The sequence below is a fragment of the Apium graveolens genome, chromosome 2 (assembly GCF_009905375.1).
Source record: "Apium graveolens cultivar Ventura chromosome 2, ASM990537v1, whole genome shotgun sequence".
Taxonomy (NCBI): domain Eukaryota; kingdom Viridiplantae; phylum Streptophyta; class Magnoliopsida; order Apiales; family Apiaceae; genus Apium; species Apium graveolens.
Window position 1 is genome coordinate 1,115,694 of NC_133648.1, and position 13,934 is coordinate 1,129,627.

The 13,934-nt window shown below is 34.2% G+C and overlaps 1 protein-coding gene across 1 annotated transcript; it reads right to left on the reverse strand.

Moving 5' to 3' along the window:
* Positions 1 to 557: 557 nt before the first annotated feature.
* Positions 558 to 4,627, reverse strand: LOC141705324 (protein transport protein sft2-like). The gene is made up of 4 exons (XM_074508331.1): positions 4,283 to 4,627; positions 2,418 to 2,676; positions 2,159 to 2,263; positions 558 to 1,063 (listed from the first exon to the last, which is right to left on the reverse strand). Exons 1-4 carry the CDS (start codon positions 4,486 to 4,488, stop codon positions 953 to 955), a joined length of 681 nt encoding a protein of 226 aa, XP_074364432.1. The 5' UTR covers positions 4,489 to 4,627; the 3' UTR covers positions 558 to 952.
* Between the last annotated feature and the right edge of the window lie 9,307 nt (positions 4,628 to 13,934).

Genomic DNA, 13,934 nt, shown 5'->3' on the forward strand with positions numbered 1-13,934 from the left:
CCCACTCGGTGTTGCAATCACGGTGTATAAAAGTCGTATTCACATAGCTGGAGTAGCTAGGACAAATATTAATTAAAAATAAGTCTTTTAATATTTTTAATTAAAAGTCAACTTGATTAAGTCTTCTACATCAAAATTTCCTCGTATCTTCCTCTATCTTACTTACCAAGTTCTTATCTAGACAATATTTATTTTCAGTTTTATTTTTCGGTAATTACGAGATTCATGCGGGCCATACCAGGTACTAATATTTAGACAAAACGGGCCAGGCCCATCACATAATTAGTTTAACTTGTAGCCCATCCAATAATATTTCACTTTGTAAGTCCACTAAAAAGTATTTCGTCAAAAAAAAATAACAAGATGAGCCCAAAAGTTTTGTAATTGTCAACAAAGGTTGAACTCCTGTATCTTTTGCGGAAAATCAGGAGTTCGATTTATGTATGTGCGTGTGTAAAAATGAGCAATAAAAAAAAAGAGAAGCCCAAAAGAAATATAAAGTTACTAATTTCCGAATAACATCACAATAATGGAAAATATGCCGGCTCGAATGTAATTCTCGTTCAACTAACTAAAAAATTCAGTAGCAGAACACAGCAACATCTAACATTCCCTTCTTAATTTGATACAAGAGCCTCAATTCAGAAGTTCTCCTTTTGAAGTGCTAAGTCATCATAGAACGTAGACTAAGTAAATAAATAAACAGTCAGCTTCTAACTCTCGTTCTTTTGGATTATGAAAGGAACTTTTGTTTCCGTTTAAATGGTATGGTGACTCATAACTCATTCAGTTTGTAGAAATCCAAATTCATAAATGAAGGACAAAAAGATTAACCAAAGTAATACTAATGGGTCATTCACCCACGCGAGACATAAATTACACAATAAATTGATATCCGAGCATCGCAGCATCTTGGCTGTATAAGTTTATAAGGCTATCAATATGATTTTTATCACCTTCCAAAACATCTTAGTACTGAAGAGGTTAGAGTAGAAGAGAGAAACTTCAAGCCAGCAGATCCTCCCGGGAAGTAGGAAAGAGCATAATAAGAAAGTGCAAGAACCTGATGACATTGAGAAACCTCAAGTTACAATTGCATAACAATATTGAAAGATACACAAAGTATGACAAGGATTAATCTTAATTTATCAAATTTGAAAGAGCGCATCAAGTAAACATTTTGTAAAAGTAATTTCAGTGTGCATGGTTTAATGGGAACTAAAATGATAAATGATAATTTAAACCAGAATAATGATATGATCTGTGGTATTATAATATTGCCCACCTTAGCTCCATATACTTCTATATATCATTGGTCAAGCAATAGCGCCTTTATTTCATATACTACATTTCTTATGTATATTTTACCAAAGAAGTAAGATGGTAGCCAAGCAAAATATTCTCACAAAAGTAAGTAGTGATAAGAGCAGTCCTCGTGGATGATATTTCCCTTTTTATTGAAAATATCATAATAATGAAGGCTCTTAAATGATGAGGAAAAAATTTAAAAAAATTCTTAATCACGGGAATCTGAGCAACCAATCACGAATCTATTGAAAGGAAAAGCACACATAAGAATATGGAGGTTCTCGCAGTATCGATCCATACCAATCATTGTGAAACACACTTTATAATTTATTGTCAAACCTCTCTGTGTTACAATATACAAGGGAATGATGTTAACCAAAAGGACTTTCATTATGATTGTAATAAGCTACGGACCAGGTATGACAAGCAAAAAGCCAAGAAGGTAAATTTTGGAGTTGAGACTAGTATTCTCACTAAACAAGCCCATCCCGCACTTTTAAGTTTTGTGTTTTACTAGAGATGCCAAACAAAGTAGAAGAATAATACAATTCACCATCAGCAAATATAAGCATTATACTTATCTACATTCCCTAAACCTTAATAATAATTTTGCATCGAATACACATAGAATGGACTAAGAATTTTAAATTTAAAACAAGAGATTGCTGGCCCTGAGGTTAAAACAAATACAATACAAGTGGAGATATTTTTGTAAATACTTGGGGTGAGATTCAATTATTACAAAAATGACATCCAGCATTTGTATGGAAAATTGTTATAACCTTAGGTAAGATACCTGAGGTCAACCTCAGACCCAATTTTCTCTTAAAACAATCAAAAGGATTATTACCTGTAAAACGGAGAACAGTGCAGAAAGAACATAGCTGTGCAGCACCATCGAAACGTAAATGGTGCCTACCATACTGCCAATAAATCCCAAAGTAAATGGTAGCCTCTGCACCAAAAAATGATGAAAACAAACATGAGAAAAACGAATAGTGATACAAAAAACATACATATCTTCTGACTTTTAAAAAATCGTTTAGTTAAATAAATAACAGGCAACCAAACCATGTAAATAACTGAAAAATTAGGCACAAGGACAATACCTCTTTAGATGACATGTGCGCGAGCTGATTCCTAGGTCCCTTGAGAGCGAAGAATGAACCAATGATGAAGGCACATCCGATAGTGAAACAGATGGCAAATTTCTGAGGCATCAGCATCATAACAGGGAGAAACATGGTGAATGCGATGAAGATAAAAAATACCCCTGAAGCAAGGAGTAATCCGAAGTACAAGAGAGATTTCCCTGAAGGAACATTAGATTGGAAGCTTCCGGGTATATCTCGCACACCTTTTGAAACCCTGAAATGAGGAAATAATTAATAAAGACCAAATATATACATTTCCACAATGTCAGTAAATAATCTACTAGTATCAGCGGTTTATAAAGACAAAGTCAAGTTGGTAACCGGGAACTTCCTTGTTAAATTTTCTTTTAAAAAAGTTAATTCTTGAGTAGGAAAATATATATTTAATAGAATAGCTCAAATGACGAGTAGTGTTCAAACCCCAGAAATTAATCAAGTTGACAGTATGGTGGAGACAGCATCCAAGTTAATAGTTTTTAATCAACCTTCTGGAAATGGTTATCATGTTATATAAAAAATATGTTACACTAAATTGTGGATTACGAACAATCAAGATATATATCTAGACAATAACGTATAAAGGAAATTGCATGTGGAAGATGAAAAATTTGTTAGCTTACGCAGAATTATACATAGTCGCGATATTCACTTTCTCATATATAACTCTACAAAGATTAGCTTTATCCAGTAATTCACACCCTTGCAGTACCTTACCGCTCATTACACCATAACACACAGTCAGACATACAATAGAACTTTTCCGGGTACACACAGATAACACATTGCTTAAACTGTTCGTTTAACTAACCAAATATTACGAACAAATATATGAAGCATTAAACAACACGACATACAGACACAAATTTTTAAATACTTGCTAAAATAAACAAAGTATATTCAAATCAATGTACGATCATCGAAACATATCATATCACCACTAAACAATCAAACAAAGGCTTTTCACCTCATTCGCTAAATCATACACAAACTATTCAAATTAATGCCCGACGATTGATTTATATTACCACTAAAGACACAAACTAACGAAATCAATATTTGAAAAATAAAAAAAAAAGTCACTGCTTAACAATTGTAAAAAGGCATTAAATATGCAAAGACACTAGACATCCACTTCATAAACTATACACATACTTCGAACATGAGCATCATATTTTTAAACTTGAAAAACGATAATTCCGAGACAGCAAATTTTTTGAACTCGATAAATGAATAACTTATTCGTGTATTTTTAACAATCCTAGAAAGGCAGTAAATATGCATAGACACTAGACATACGCTTAATAAACTATACACATACTTTTGAACATGAACATTGTATATTTGAACATAATTTATTCCGAGACAGTGTATTTTGCTTATTTTTAAACTCCATAAATGAATAACTTACTCGTGCATTTTTAACAATCGACACTTAATAAACTATACACATACTTATGAACAGGAACATAGTATATTTGAACATAATTCATTCCGAGACAGTGTATATTGCTTATTTTTAAACTCGATAAATGAATAACTTAATCGTGCATTTTCAACAATCCTACAAAGGCAACACTTAATAAACTATACACATACTTATAAACAGGAACATAGTATATTTGAACATAATTCATTCCGAGACAGTGTATTTTACATATTTTTAAACTCGATAAATGAATAACTTATTCGCGTCAAAGGCAACACTTAATAAACTATACACATACTTTTGAACGTATTTTTGAACACAAATTATTATATCTTGTCCATTTTTAATCTCGATAAATGAATAAAATTTTCCGATCCCGAGAAATAAGACATACACATTAAAAGTACCGGAAACTTTGTCATTGGCGGAACGAACAGCGGATTCGATATCGAAACCGAGGGCAGCATCTTCTGCTTCTTCAGCAGCTCGCGATGAGGCGGCGTAAGCGTTCCAATCAGCGAGTAGAGAAGGTGTTTGGGTTGGGAGATCATTGGCGCTTGCGCTTGGGCCGCTGAACCAGGCCTGGGCTGTTTTGTGCATCGTTTGTTACTAGTCTGGTCCGGTGATTATGAGCTTGATTTTGATTGGGGGATGTGATCGGGAGATCTGGTGGTAATTTTGGGAGTTTTGCGGGATGTCACAAGGCCGTGTCTGGGTTTCTATATTTTTCGTTTTAAAATACTTTCTCCGTCTCAATTTATATACGTAATTTAAGGCGCATTTTAATTTTTTCACAAATTTTTTTGAATAAAATTTTAATTTTAAATTTTTGTTCAATTGAAAAATAATTAACAAAATTATGCGGTTAATACACCTTAAATTTGAAAAAATTAAAAAAATCTGAAATCCGAAATCCGATTCGATCCGGAAAAACGCCTTAAATTTTTGTTCATCGCTTATTATTGGTCTGGTCCGGTGATTATGAGCTTGATTTTGATCCGGGGGTGTGACCGGAGATCTGGTGGTAATTTGGGGAGTTTTGCGGGATGTTAGATTGTCACTCGCAAGGCCTTGTTTGGTTTTTCGATTTTTCAATTTTAAATATTATCCTTGATTAAGATTTTATCAAGACTTGTGATAGAGGAGTCATTTTCATAAATATTAGAAAAAATGACAAAAATACCTCTTTTTTATAGTTTGTGATAAAATACTTTTTTTGAAAATTTTGACTAAAAATACCCGTCTAATACGTATTTGTAAATTGGGTATTACTAATACGTATTTAACAAATAGATAATTTCTATAAAAAAATTATTAAGGAGCCTTTGACTTTTTGTGATACGCATTTGAGAAATGCGTATCTCGTGTTTTGTTTTTTTCTTTTTAATGTTTTTTACATAATGCTCATTTCTCAAATTTGTATTAGCCTTAATGAAAGATAATATTATTTGTAAAATAGTAGTAGTATATTTTATAAGGGCCTCTTCCAATAGTGTGTTGGTTAAACTTTATCTAACATACTATTTGAGGCCGTTAGATCTATATTTCAAGGGTACAGATCTCTTTTTACCCTTTCGTGGATAGTTTTTTCTCTTTTTCGTGGAAAATTTCCGTAGAAAGAAGAAAAACCCATCCGCGGAATATATATACGAAAGTGTAAAAAAATCTTTAAATATAGGTTCTTAAAATAATGATCTAAGGATTCTGAAATAGTGTGTTATATATGACTTATATAACACCCGATTGTTAGAAATTAGTACCCGTATTATGATAGAGCTTTTTTCAATAACATCAAAGTTGTAAAGAAAGAAAAATTAATTAATACATACGGAAATTAAATACAACATTTATTTTGAGATTAAATAAAACATTTTCAACCTCAAGATAACTACACTTTCAACATCCCCTATAACTTTATATACAATATTTATTGTAATAGAGGGTCCACTTTTTTATTAAAAAATAACTTCTTCTAATTATTACGGCCTCGTTTATTTCGATATAACCCAACTATCTATACTATTATATAAAAGACGAAATATTAAAAATTTGATTGGTACGGTCCTTCGTTCAATTACATAATTACCCTTATTTAAAAAATTAATATTTTACTTGCTTAGTATATAAGCAATTATCTTTGAAGTAAAATAAATTGTCTTTTTTATTTTCTCCGACTTAAATATTTTTTTCTAAAAAGAATACTTGTTGGAATTACTTAACCGACGTTATTTCATTATTTCTTGATTTTAAAATGAATTACCGTATTTGATTTTGCTGCAATTTAAACCGGCAGTGAAATGATTTTTGTAGTTACAACAAAAAATATGAGAAGTTAATTAACATGATCAACCATGATTATCACAAGTTGCATAGCCATCTAATATAAAAATACTAATTACTTGCTAAAATTAACCATGTAATCTCTGATTGCTTAGTAAACCTTATATTGAACTTGTAATCATAACTTAATTACGAGAAAGTTGAAGTTCAAATATACCCATAAAATTGGTGAAATAAATTATGCTTACATGAACACGTGGCATTTGAAATTTTTTGGGTATCAATTTGATACATTTAGCATTATTTTTTCATAATTTCATGAATTTTTTTATCAATATATTCTTAATCTCTCCTAATTCCCATTTAGTATTTTACCCATGGGTAAGAATTTTGACCCGGATTTTTTTTAGTATTTTACCCATGGATCCAGTTTATAACTCACATAGAACCAACTTTTTGAAATTTAAAAATTCAAATTGTACTCACGTATAAGTCCTATTTTGTAGCAGGTAGTGTTTCATCATAATCTTCTCATGTTAGCATTAGCATTCTTTCTCTATTTTCTATTTTCTATACCAGAACGAAGATGGTGCTCTGAATGATTTTTCCTTATAAATATGGATCCAGGTTCAAAGAAATTTTTTTCGAGATCTTCACTTACAGGTTCGTGATTGTTTGAATGTGTAACTGTTTTTTTGATATTAGAATGTGGAGAATGAATATCATATGTTTGATGTTTTGTTTAGGATTAAAGCGTAGCATCCGTAGTCGAAATTCAGAGAATGTCCATCCCAGCCTTTCTAATATCAATGCAAATTCTGAGGATGTGAATGTGGGTAGGTTTTTGTATATATTGATGTGTGTATATCGGATATTGTTGTTCTTATATAGTTTCATTCGTATAAATGAGTTTACAGCCTCGGTCAGAACAAGTTGTGAAGACAGCTCCGGTTATAGTAATTTTATGTCAACAGGTAAGTACTTCTCAGCATATTAGTTACTTATATCAACATAGAATTGTTGTTTGGTCGCCAAATGTTCTTGATTTGAATGCTTGCTCCCTCACTATGTACTTGTGTCATTCCCACTGTCCGTGTTTCCTTTTTCTTGCAGAAATTGATATAATTTCGTGTACCAGCAGGCCGTCATCTTCGAATTTGACATGTTAGTGTGTTTGTTTTTATAATCTTACATGATAAACTACCATGTACTCTGCCGGAAGAAAAATGTTTGGCATTTACGTTTCTTTGTAATACTCATGACCATCAATCAGAAGGCCTTTAAAGGAAAATATATATGAATCTATAAGATATATGTTTTTATACGTGTTGCTAAGGTATACGGTGAGATTAGATTTTGTGTACAATTTGTCACTGTTATGCCAATATTATTTCTTGCAACCACAAAACCTGTAAGACAAACCGAAATCAAATCCCAAAACTTGAACAAAACTACCTTGGTAAGGGAGCACAACACATTCTTACCTGACTAATGCAACTATTATGTGTAACAGTTCAAAAAAGAAGCCCTTTACAGCCTCTCCAGGAAACCAGTCAACCAAATATGCAGTATACAAGCTCTACATCTCCGTCATCAATGTCTTTAAAATCCAAAGATAACCCAAATTATCATATTCTCGAAGGTGCAGGCCAAATGGATAGACATGTTATTCAAAATAAGGAGAATCAGAAACCAAATATTCAGTTTGCCAGTTAGGTAGTCCTTCTGTAGGATCGCCTTCTTCAACAGATAAAATGTATATGTAATTATATTTACCCTTTTCAGAGTGTCATGTGTAACTACCTTTAATCCTGGCTTTTGACAGAGTAATTATTTGAAACTAAGATGTTTTAAATTTCTTAGTAGATGTATGAGTATTAAGTACCTAATTTCATGTATAACATGAATTGTAAATGACAAATCGAATTTTTACCTTCAACGCTTACATCCAATTCATCCTTTTTCTTGAATATGGTCGTGTATACAGTATTAGGTCCCTTCGAAGGACAATTAATCATCACTAAAGTATCTCCAGCTTGAACATTTGCCTCGCTGATAAATTGTAGCCGTCCTTTACCAAACAAGCACCGCTCCCCTTCCCATATTATTTCCACATTCCACTGTTTTCAAGCAATCAACAAGGAAACATACGACAGATTCCTCCATTTCTGGTAAAGGCCTTTTAAATCATTGCTCAACGGCTGAAATTAGTTGGACATTGTAATTATGTCAGTATAAATATAATTAACTTGCGAAGCTATTCAATAGTAAATATTGAAAGGAAACATGGCACTCACCATATTATAAATTCTTGGATCAATGTCAAATCTATAAACTTTCATTGAATAGTATTCTGTATAATTTTCATAAGCATTGAATACCCAAAGACCACAGATTTTGTCAAATTCTAAAGTTTACACACCAAATACATATTCTCCAGCATTCCAATCTTCATTATCTTCATTTTTTAAATAATTTTTTTTTTAATTTATTTTGGCCTGTCACCCTCAATTGCGGTGGACTTGAATATTTTAACCTTGAACATGTCATCGTTGTAGTAATCGAATTGCACAAGACCATATATTGTTACTCCGTAATACTTCATAAAAATATCAAACTCGTCCAATCTCCTCATATTAGCATCAAATATTCATGGCCAAATATATTTACCACACCTAAAATTTAACTCTTTAGGCATCCGTTTGGAATGTTCAGAAAGAAAAGATTGTGGAATACGTTGTTTCAATAAAAGAGAACCCATGTCATATCGTTCAAAATCCAAACAAATTAGTAATTTATTTGAAATATTTCGAAGATACATAAGACTTACAAAGGTGTCTAATGTGTTTTTTTTTCATTGTTAGCAGATATAAAACTGTCTATCTTCCTCCCTCGCCCTTTTTCAATGCTTTCCCATTTCTTCAACATTTTTTTTGCCTTTAACAAGATCAATGTTTACAAATGAAATTCCAATCATATACTAGTATGTAAGCAGGTTATAAACTAATATTTTATACAATATGGGGTCGCAAGTGCAAGATCTGTTGCATACAGTAACTTAAACAAAGAACATATTTCAGATTTTCACATAATTGACATAAATAGCTGACAAAGTCTTAATTCATCAATAGGAATCAATTATTAGGTAAGCAGAAGTATGCATTTTTATATTTACAATGAAATTGATAAAGAGTAACAATAAAAGATGTAATTTAAGAAAGAACAAATGCATATCTAACTTCCATTATGCACATCACGGCTCTTTAGAATCCTCAAGTCTATGTTAGGCAAGGTCTTTGATCAGTCGTTGTAGTATGCATACTTCCGATTTGGGTTTTTTAGCCGGTATAGAAATGAACTTTTTTGAGCCGTGTTTGTCTAAATATGGTGACAGCTGTTGTGCATAATTTTAGTTTTTTTTTTATTTAATAATGTCAAAAAGATTTCATGTTATTACATTAAAATGTTGTATATAGTTTTATATTTTTAGAGGAAAAATATTTACCTAATTTTTGACTAAACTATACTTCTTTAAATAATACATTTTCTATTAAAAATTATAAAATTTTATATTTTAGCATTTTTTTATATTATCTCAAGTTAATATGTAAAACTTTATCAGTACATGTGATTTAATTAGATATTTTCTTACAATTAATATATATATAATTGGGAAGCAATTGATAAAGAAAATACATTTTTATATTATCTCAAGTTAATATGTAAAACTTTATCAGTACATGTAATTTAATTAGATATTTTTTTAAAATTATATATATATATATAATTGGGAAGCGATTGATAGAGAAAATGTATTTTTATAGTTATTTTATATTCATACAAATTTAGTAATGTATATTCTATAATCGGTTGAAAGTTAAAAACCTCTTTTATGTTAAAATATTGAATTTTCAATATAAGAGGCCAAATATATTTCTCTCCTATGAAGTGAGAGCCTTTGTTTTTCTCTCCTCCTTTGATTAAGAGTGTGAGAGTTTTGATATGGATAGGGTCGAAGATATCAACGAGAGGATGGCAGGTATGGGAATCGAGGATGAAGAGAACACTGAACTCATGTTTGATGAAGAAGCGGGAGATCTTTCAAACAAATTCGAGTTGTGCCTTGTGGGTCGCTTTTTGACAGAGAAAGGTTTGAATGTCAGGGCAATGAAGTCTAAAATGGCGGATATATGGCGTCCGGCAAGGGGGTTAAACATCAAAGACCTCAAACCAGGTGTGTTTTTATTTCAGTTTTACCATGGAGATGATATGGATTGGGTTCTTAATGGTGGGCCTTGGAATTTTGACGGAGCAATGCTTGTCCTGGGTAAGATTTGTGCTGGGGAAGATCCATTGGAGGTACCATTGTTTCACTTACAATGCTGGATACAGTTGTATGGTGTCCCTTCAGGTTTGATGACAGAAGTGGCAGGAAAGCAGCTTGGAAATTTCTTTGGCTCGTTTGTAGCTTATGATCCGAATAACAATTCGAGTATTTGGCGTGAATGTATGCGTATCAGGATCAGTTTTGATGTTAGACTACCTCTTAAGCGCAAGAAGAAAATTTGCAGGAAAAATGGGACGGAGAACATTGTTAACTGCAAATACGAGAGGTTGGGGGACTTCTGCTTTGTTTGTGGGCTAGTGACTCACACTGAACGTTTTTGTGAGAATAAACTATGCATGAGTTCCAAAGATGAAGCTAGAGATTGGGGTCTGTGGCTGCGTGCTCCGGCTAGGCGAGCGTCAGGGCAGGATCAGAGTAAATTTCTCAGGGACGAGAGGGATGTTGATTGGGTCGCAAATCACGGGAATTCAAAATTAAATCAGCAATTTTCGGGGGAATCTGGTAATCAGATAATGCAAGTTGGAAGTCAAGGGCGTAAATTCAGTAGTATCCCATCTGTTAAGGAGTCTCAACAGGAGGGTAGTTCAAATAATAAAGATAAGGGGATTTTGGCGGTCAATTTTAAAAACCCAGTTGGGCCAACAGAAGAAGAGTTAAGTGGGCTCAATATGGAGGATAGCAATAAACGCAGGAGAGGCCCAGAGAATAATACTTTTATGGAGATAGAGGGCGTTAACAACGGAGTACGTTCTGAAGCTGGTCTTTCTAATACTGATTGTTCAGGTTCTATTTCTACTGATTTGGCTACGCTTGCAAGGCAAGCTAGCCGTTTACAATGAATATCTTAAGTTGGAACTGTCGAGGGATGGGTTCCCCTCGAACAGTTCGAGCTTTAGGTGACCTTTTAAAGGTTCACAAACCTGAGTTTCTCTTTCTGTCTGAAATAATTTCCTTTGCAAATAAAATCAAAGTTCTTCGAGTTAAGTTTGGTTTTGCTCACTGTTTCTCAGTTGATAGAGTAGGTCGTAGTGGTGGGTTAGCTATTTTTTGGAAAAATAATGTAAGTTGTGAAGTTACAGGTTATTCTCGTAACCATATTAATGTGAATTTCCTTAATAATGGTTCTGCTGTGTGGACCTTGTCGTGTTTCTATGGCTGTCCAGAAAGCACTCGCAGGAAAATGTCATGGGATTTAATTCGTTCTCTTGCTGGTATGACCCAGCTTCCTTGGTCTATTATCGGAGATTTTAATGATTTACTAGTGGCTGCTGATAAATGGGGTGGTGCACCACATGCTCCGTCTCTAATGGCAGGTTTTCAAGCAGCTATTGATGACTCTCACTTGGTGGATATTGATCTTCAAGGAGGGAAATTCACCTGGGAAAAGTCTCGAGGTACAATCGATTGGGTTAAAGAACGCTTAGACAGAGCTTTTGCATCTCGAGAGTGGTTGCATTTGTTCCCGCTGTGCAAGCTGTCGGTTATCCACTCTGTTGCTTCGGATCACGACCCTATCTTGTTGGATCTGTTTAGTATGTCATTCACTCATAAGCAATTTCGCTTTCGGTTTGAAAATACTTGGCTTCAAGAGCCTAATTTTCACAAGGAGACTTCTGAATTCTGGCTTGCTCTTCCTCCTTCACACATTATCTCAAAGTTGCTGTCCGTGTCCAGGTTTATGGCTCGTTGGGGGAGAAACTTTTTTCACAAATTTCGGGACAAAATTAAACATCAAAAGAGGCTGTTAGCAAGGCTGGTGAATCGGGTAGATAGTGACGGAGTCAAGTTGTATTTCGAAGAGAAGGAGAGATTACATGAATTGCTTTTACATGAAGAAGTTTATTGGAAACAACGGGCTAAGGTCTTTTGGTTGACAGAGGGGGAAGCCAACACGAAATTTTTTCATGCTTCTGCTTCTTCACGGAGGAAAACAAATCGTATACCTTTCCTAGAGTCTGAGGATGGAATTCGAGTTAATGATATGGAGGGTATGTGCAGAATGGTAAGCGAGTATTTTAGTGATATCTTCAGGGGGGATCAACATAACACGAATCAGCAGTTTGGTGAGGTGAATAGGTGTGTTACTGATGCTCACAATAAAATCTTGGTGGCTGATATAACCTTTACAGAATTCAGTGTAGCGGTGAAACAAATGCATCCAGACAAAGCTAGTGGCCCGGATGGATTAAACCCTGCTTTTTTCCAACAATTCTGGCCTATCTTGGGTAGGGAGGTCTTTGCCTGTTGTAAGGAGTGGTTGGATAACAAGTCTTTCCCGGCTAATCTTAACGATACGAATGTGGTACTCATTCCTAAGAAAGAGAATGCTTGTTGTATGAAAGATCTTCGCCCCATTGCTTTATGCAATGTCTTGTACAAGATTTTATCAAAAGTTCTAGCTAATCGGCTTAAACTTATTTTGCCACACATTATCTCTGAAAATCAAGCTGCTTTCGTGCCAGGAAGAAGTATTAATGATAACGTGCTCATTGCTTTTGAACTTATACACCACATGAAGAAGCCAGCTAGAGGAAGTGAGGGCGATGTGGCTCTAAAGTTAGATATCTCGAAGGCATATGACAGAGTCGATTGGGTTTATTTGAAAAGGAGGATGCAGGCTATGGGCTTTAGTACTAAATGGGTGCAGTGGATGATGATGTGTGTGACTTCAGTTTCGTATGAATTCTGTTTCAATGGTGCGAACATTGGTCCCATTAAGCCTTCGAGAGGGATTAGACAGGGAGACCCGCTCTCTCCCTATCTCTTTCTTTTCTGTGTGGAAGGCCTCTCTACGGCATTATCAAAGTCTGTGTCAGATGGCTCCATCAGTGGCATCAAAGTCAGTAATTCTGCCCCGGTAATCTCTCATCTCCTATTTGCGGATGACTCATTTTTGTTTTTTCGAGCAAACAATACTGAAGCTGTGGTTGTTAAACACATTTTGGATGAGTATGCAGCGTTTTCGGGGCAATCAATTAACTTTCTGAAATCAGGAATTACATTCAGCTCAAATGTTAAACAGGAAAGGCAAGCTGCGATCTCAACTATTCTGGGAGTTTCTAATGATCTGCAGAACAGCATGTATCTAGGCCTGCCATCATTGGTAGGGAGGTCGAAGAATCGAGTTTTTGGTTTCATCAAGGAAAGATTGTGGAAACGGCTTCAAGGATGGAAGGCCAAAAAAATCTCTCGTGCAGGGAAAACCGTTCTAATTAAGAATGTAGCCACTACGATTCCCTCATATTGTATGTCGTCCTTCCTTCTCCCGAAATCTATGTGCACTGAGATGGAAGTAATGATGAATAAATATTGGTGGCAGTCGGGTTCTTCGGATAGAAAGGGGATAAATTGGGTCAGTTGGAACGGCTTGAGTATGTCAAAATGTCAGGGTGGTCTTGCTTTCCGTAGTCTCTATGGT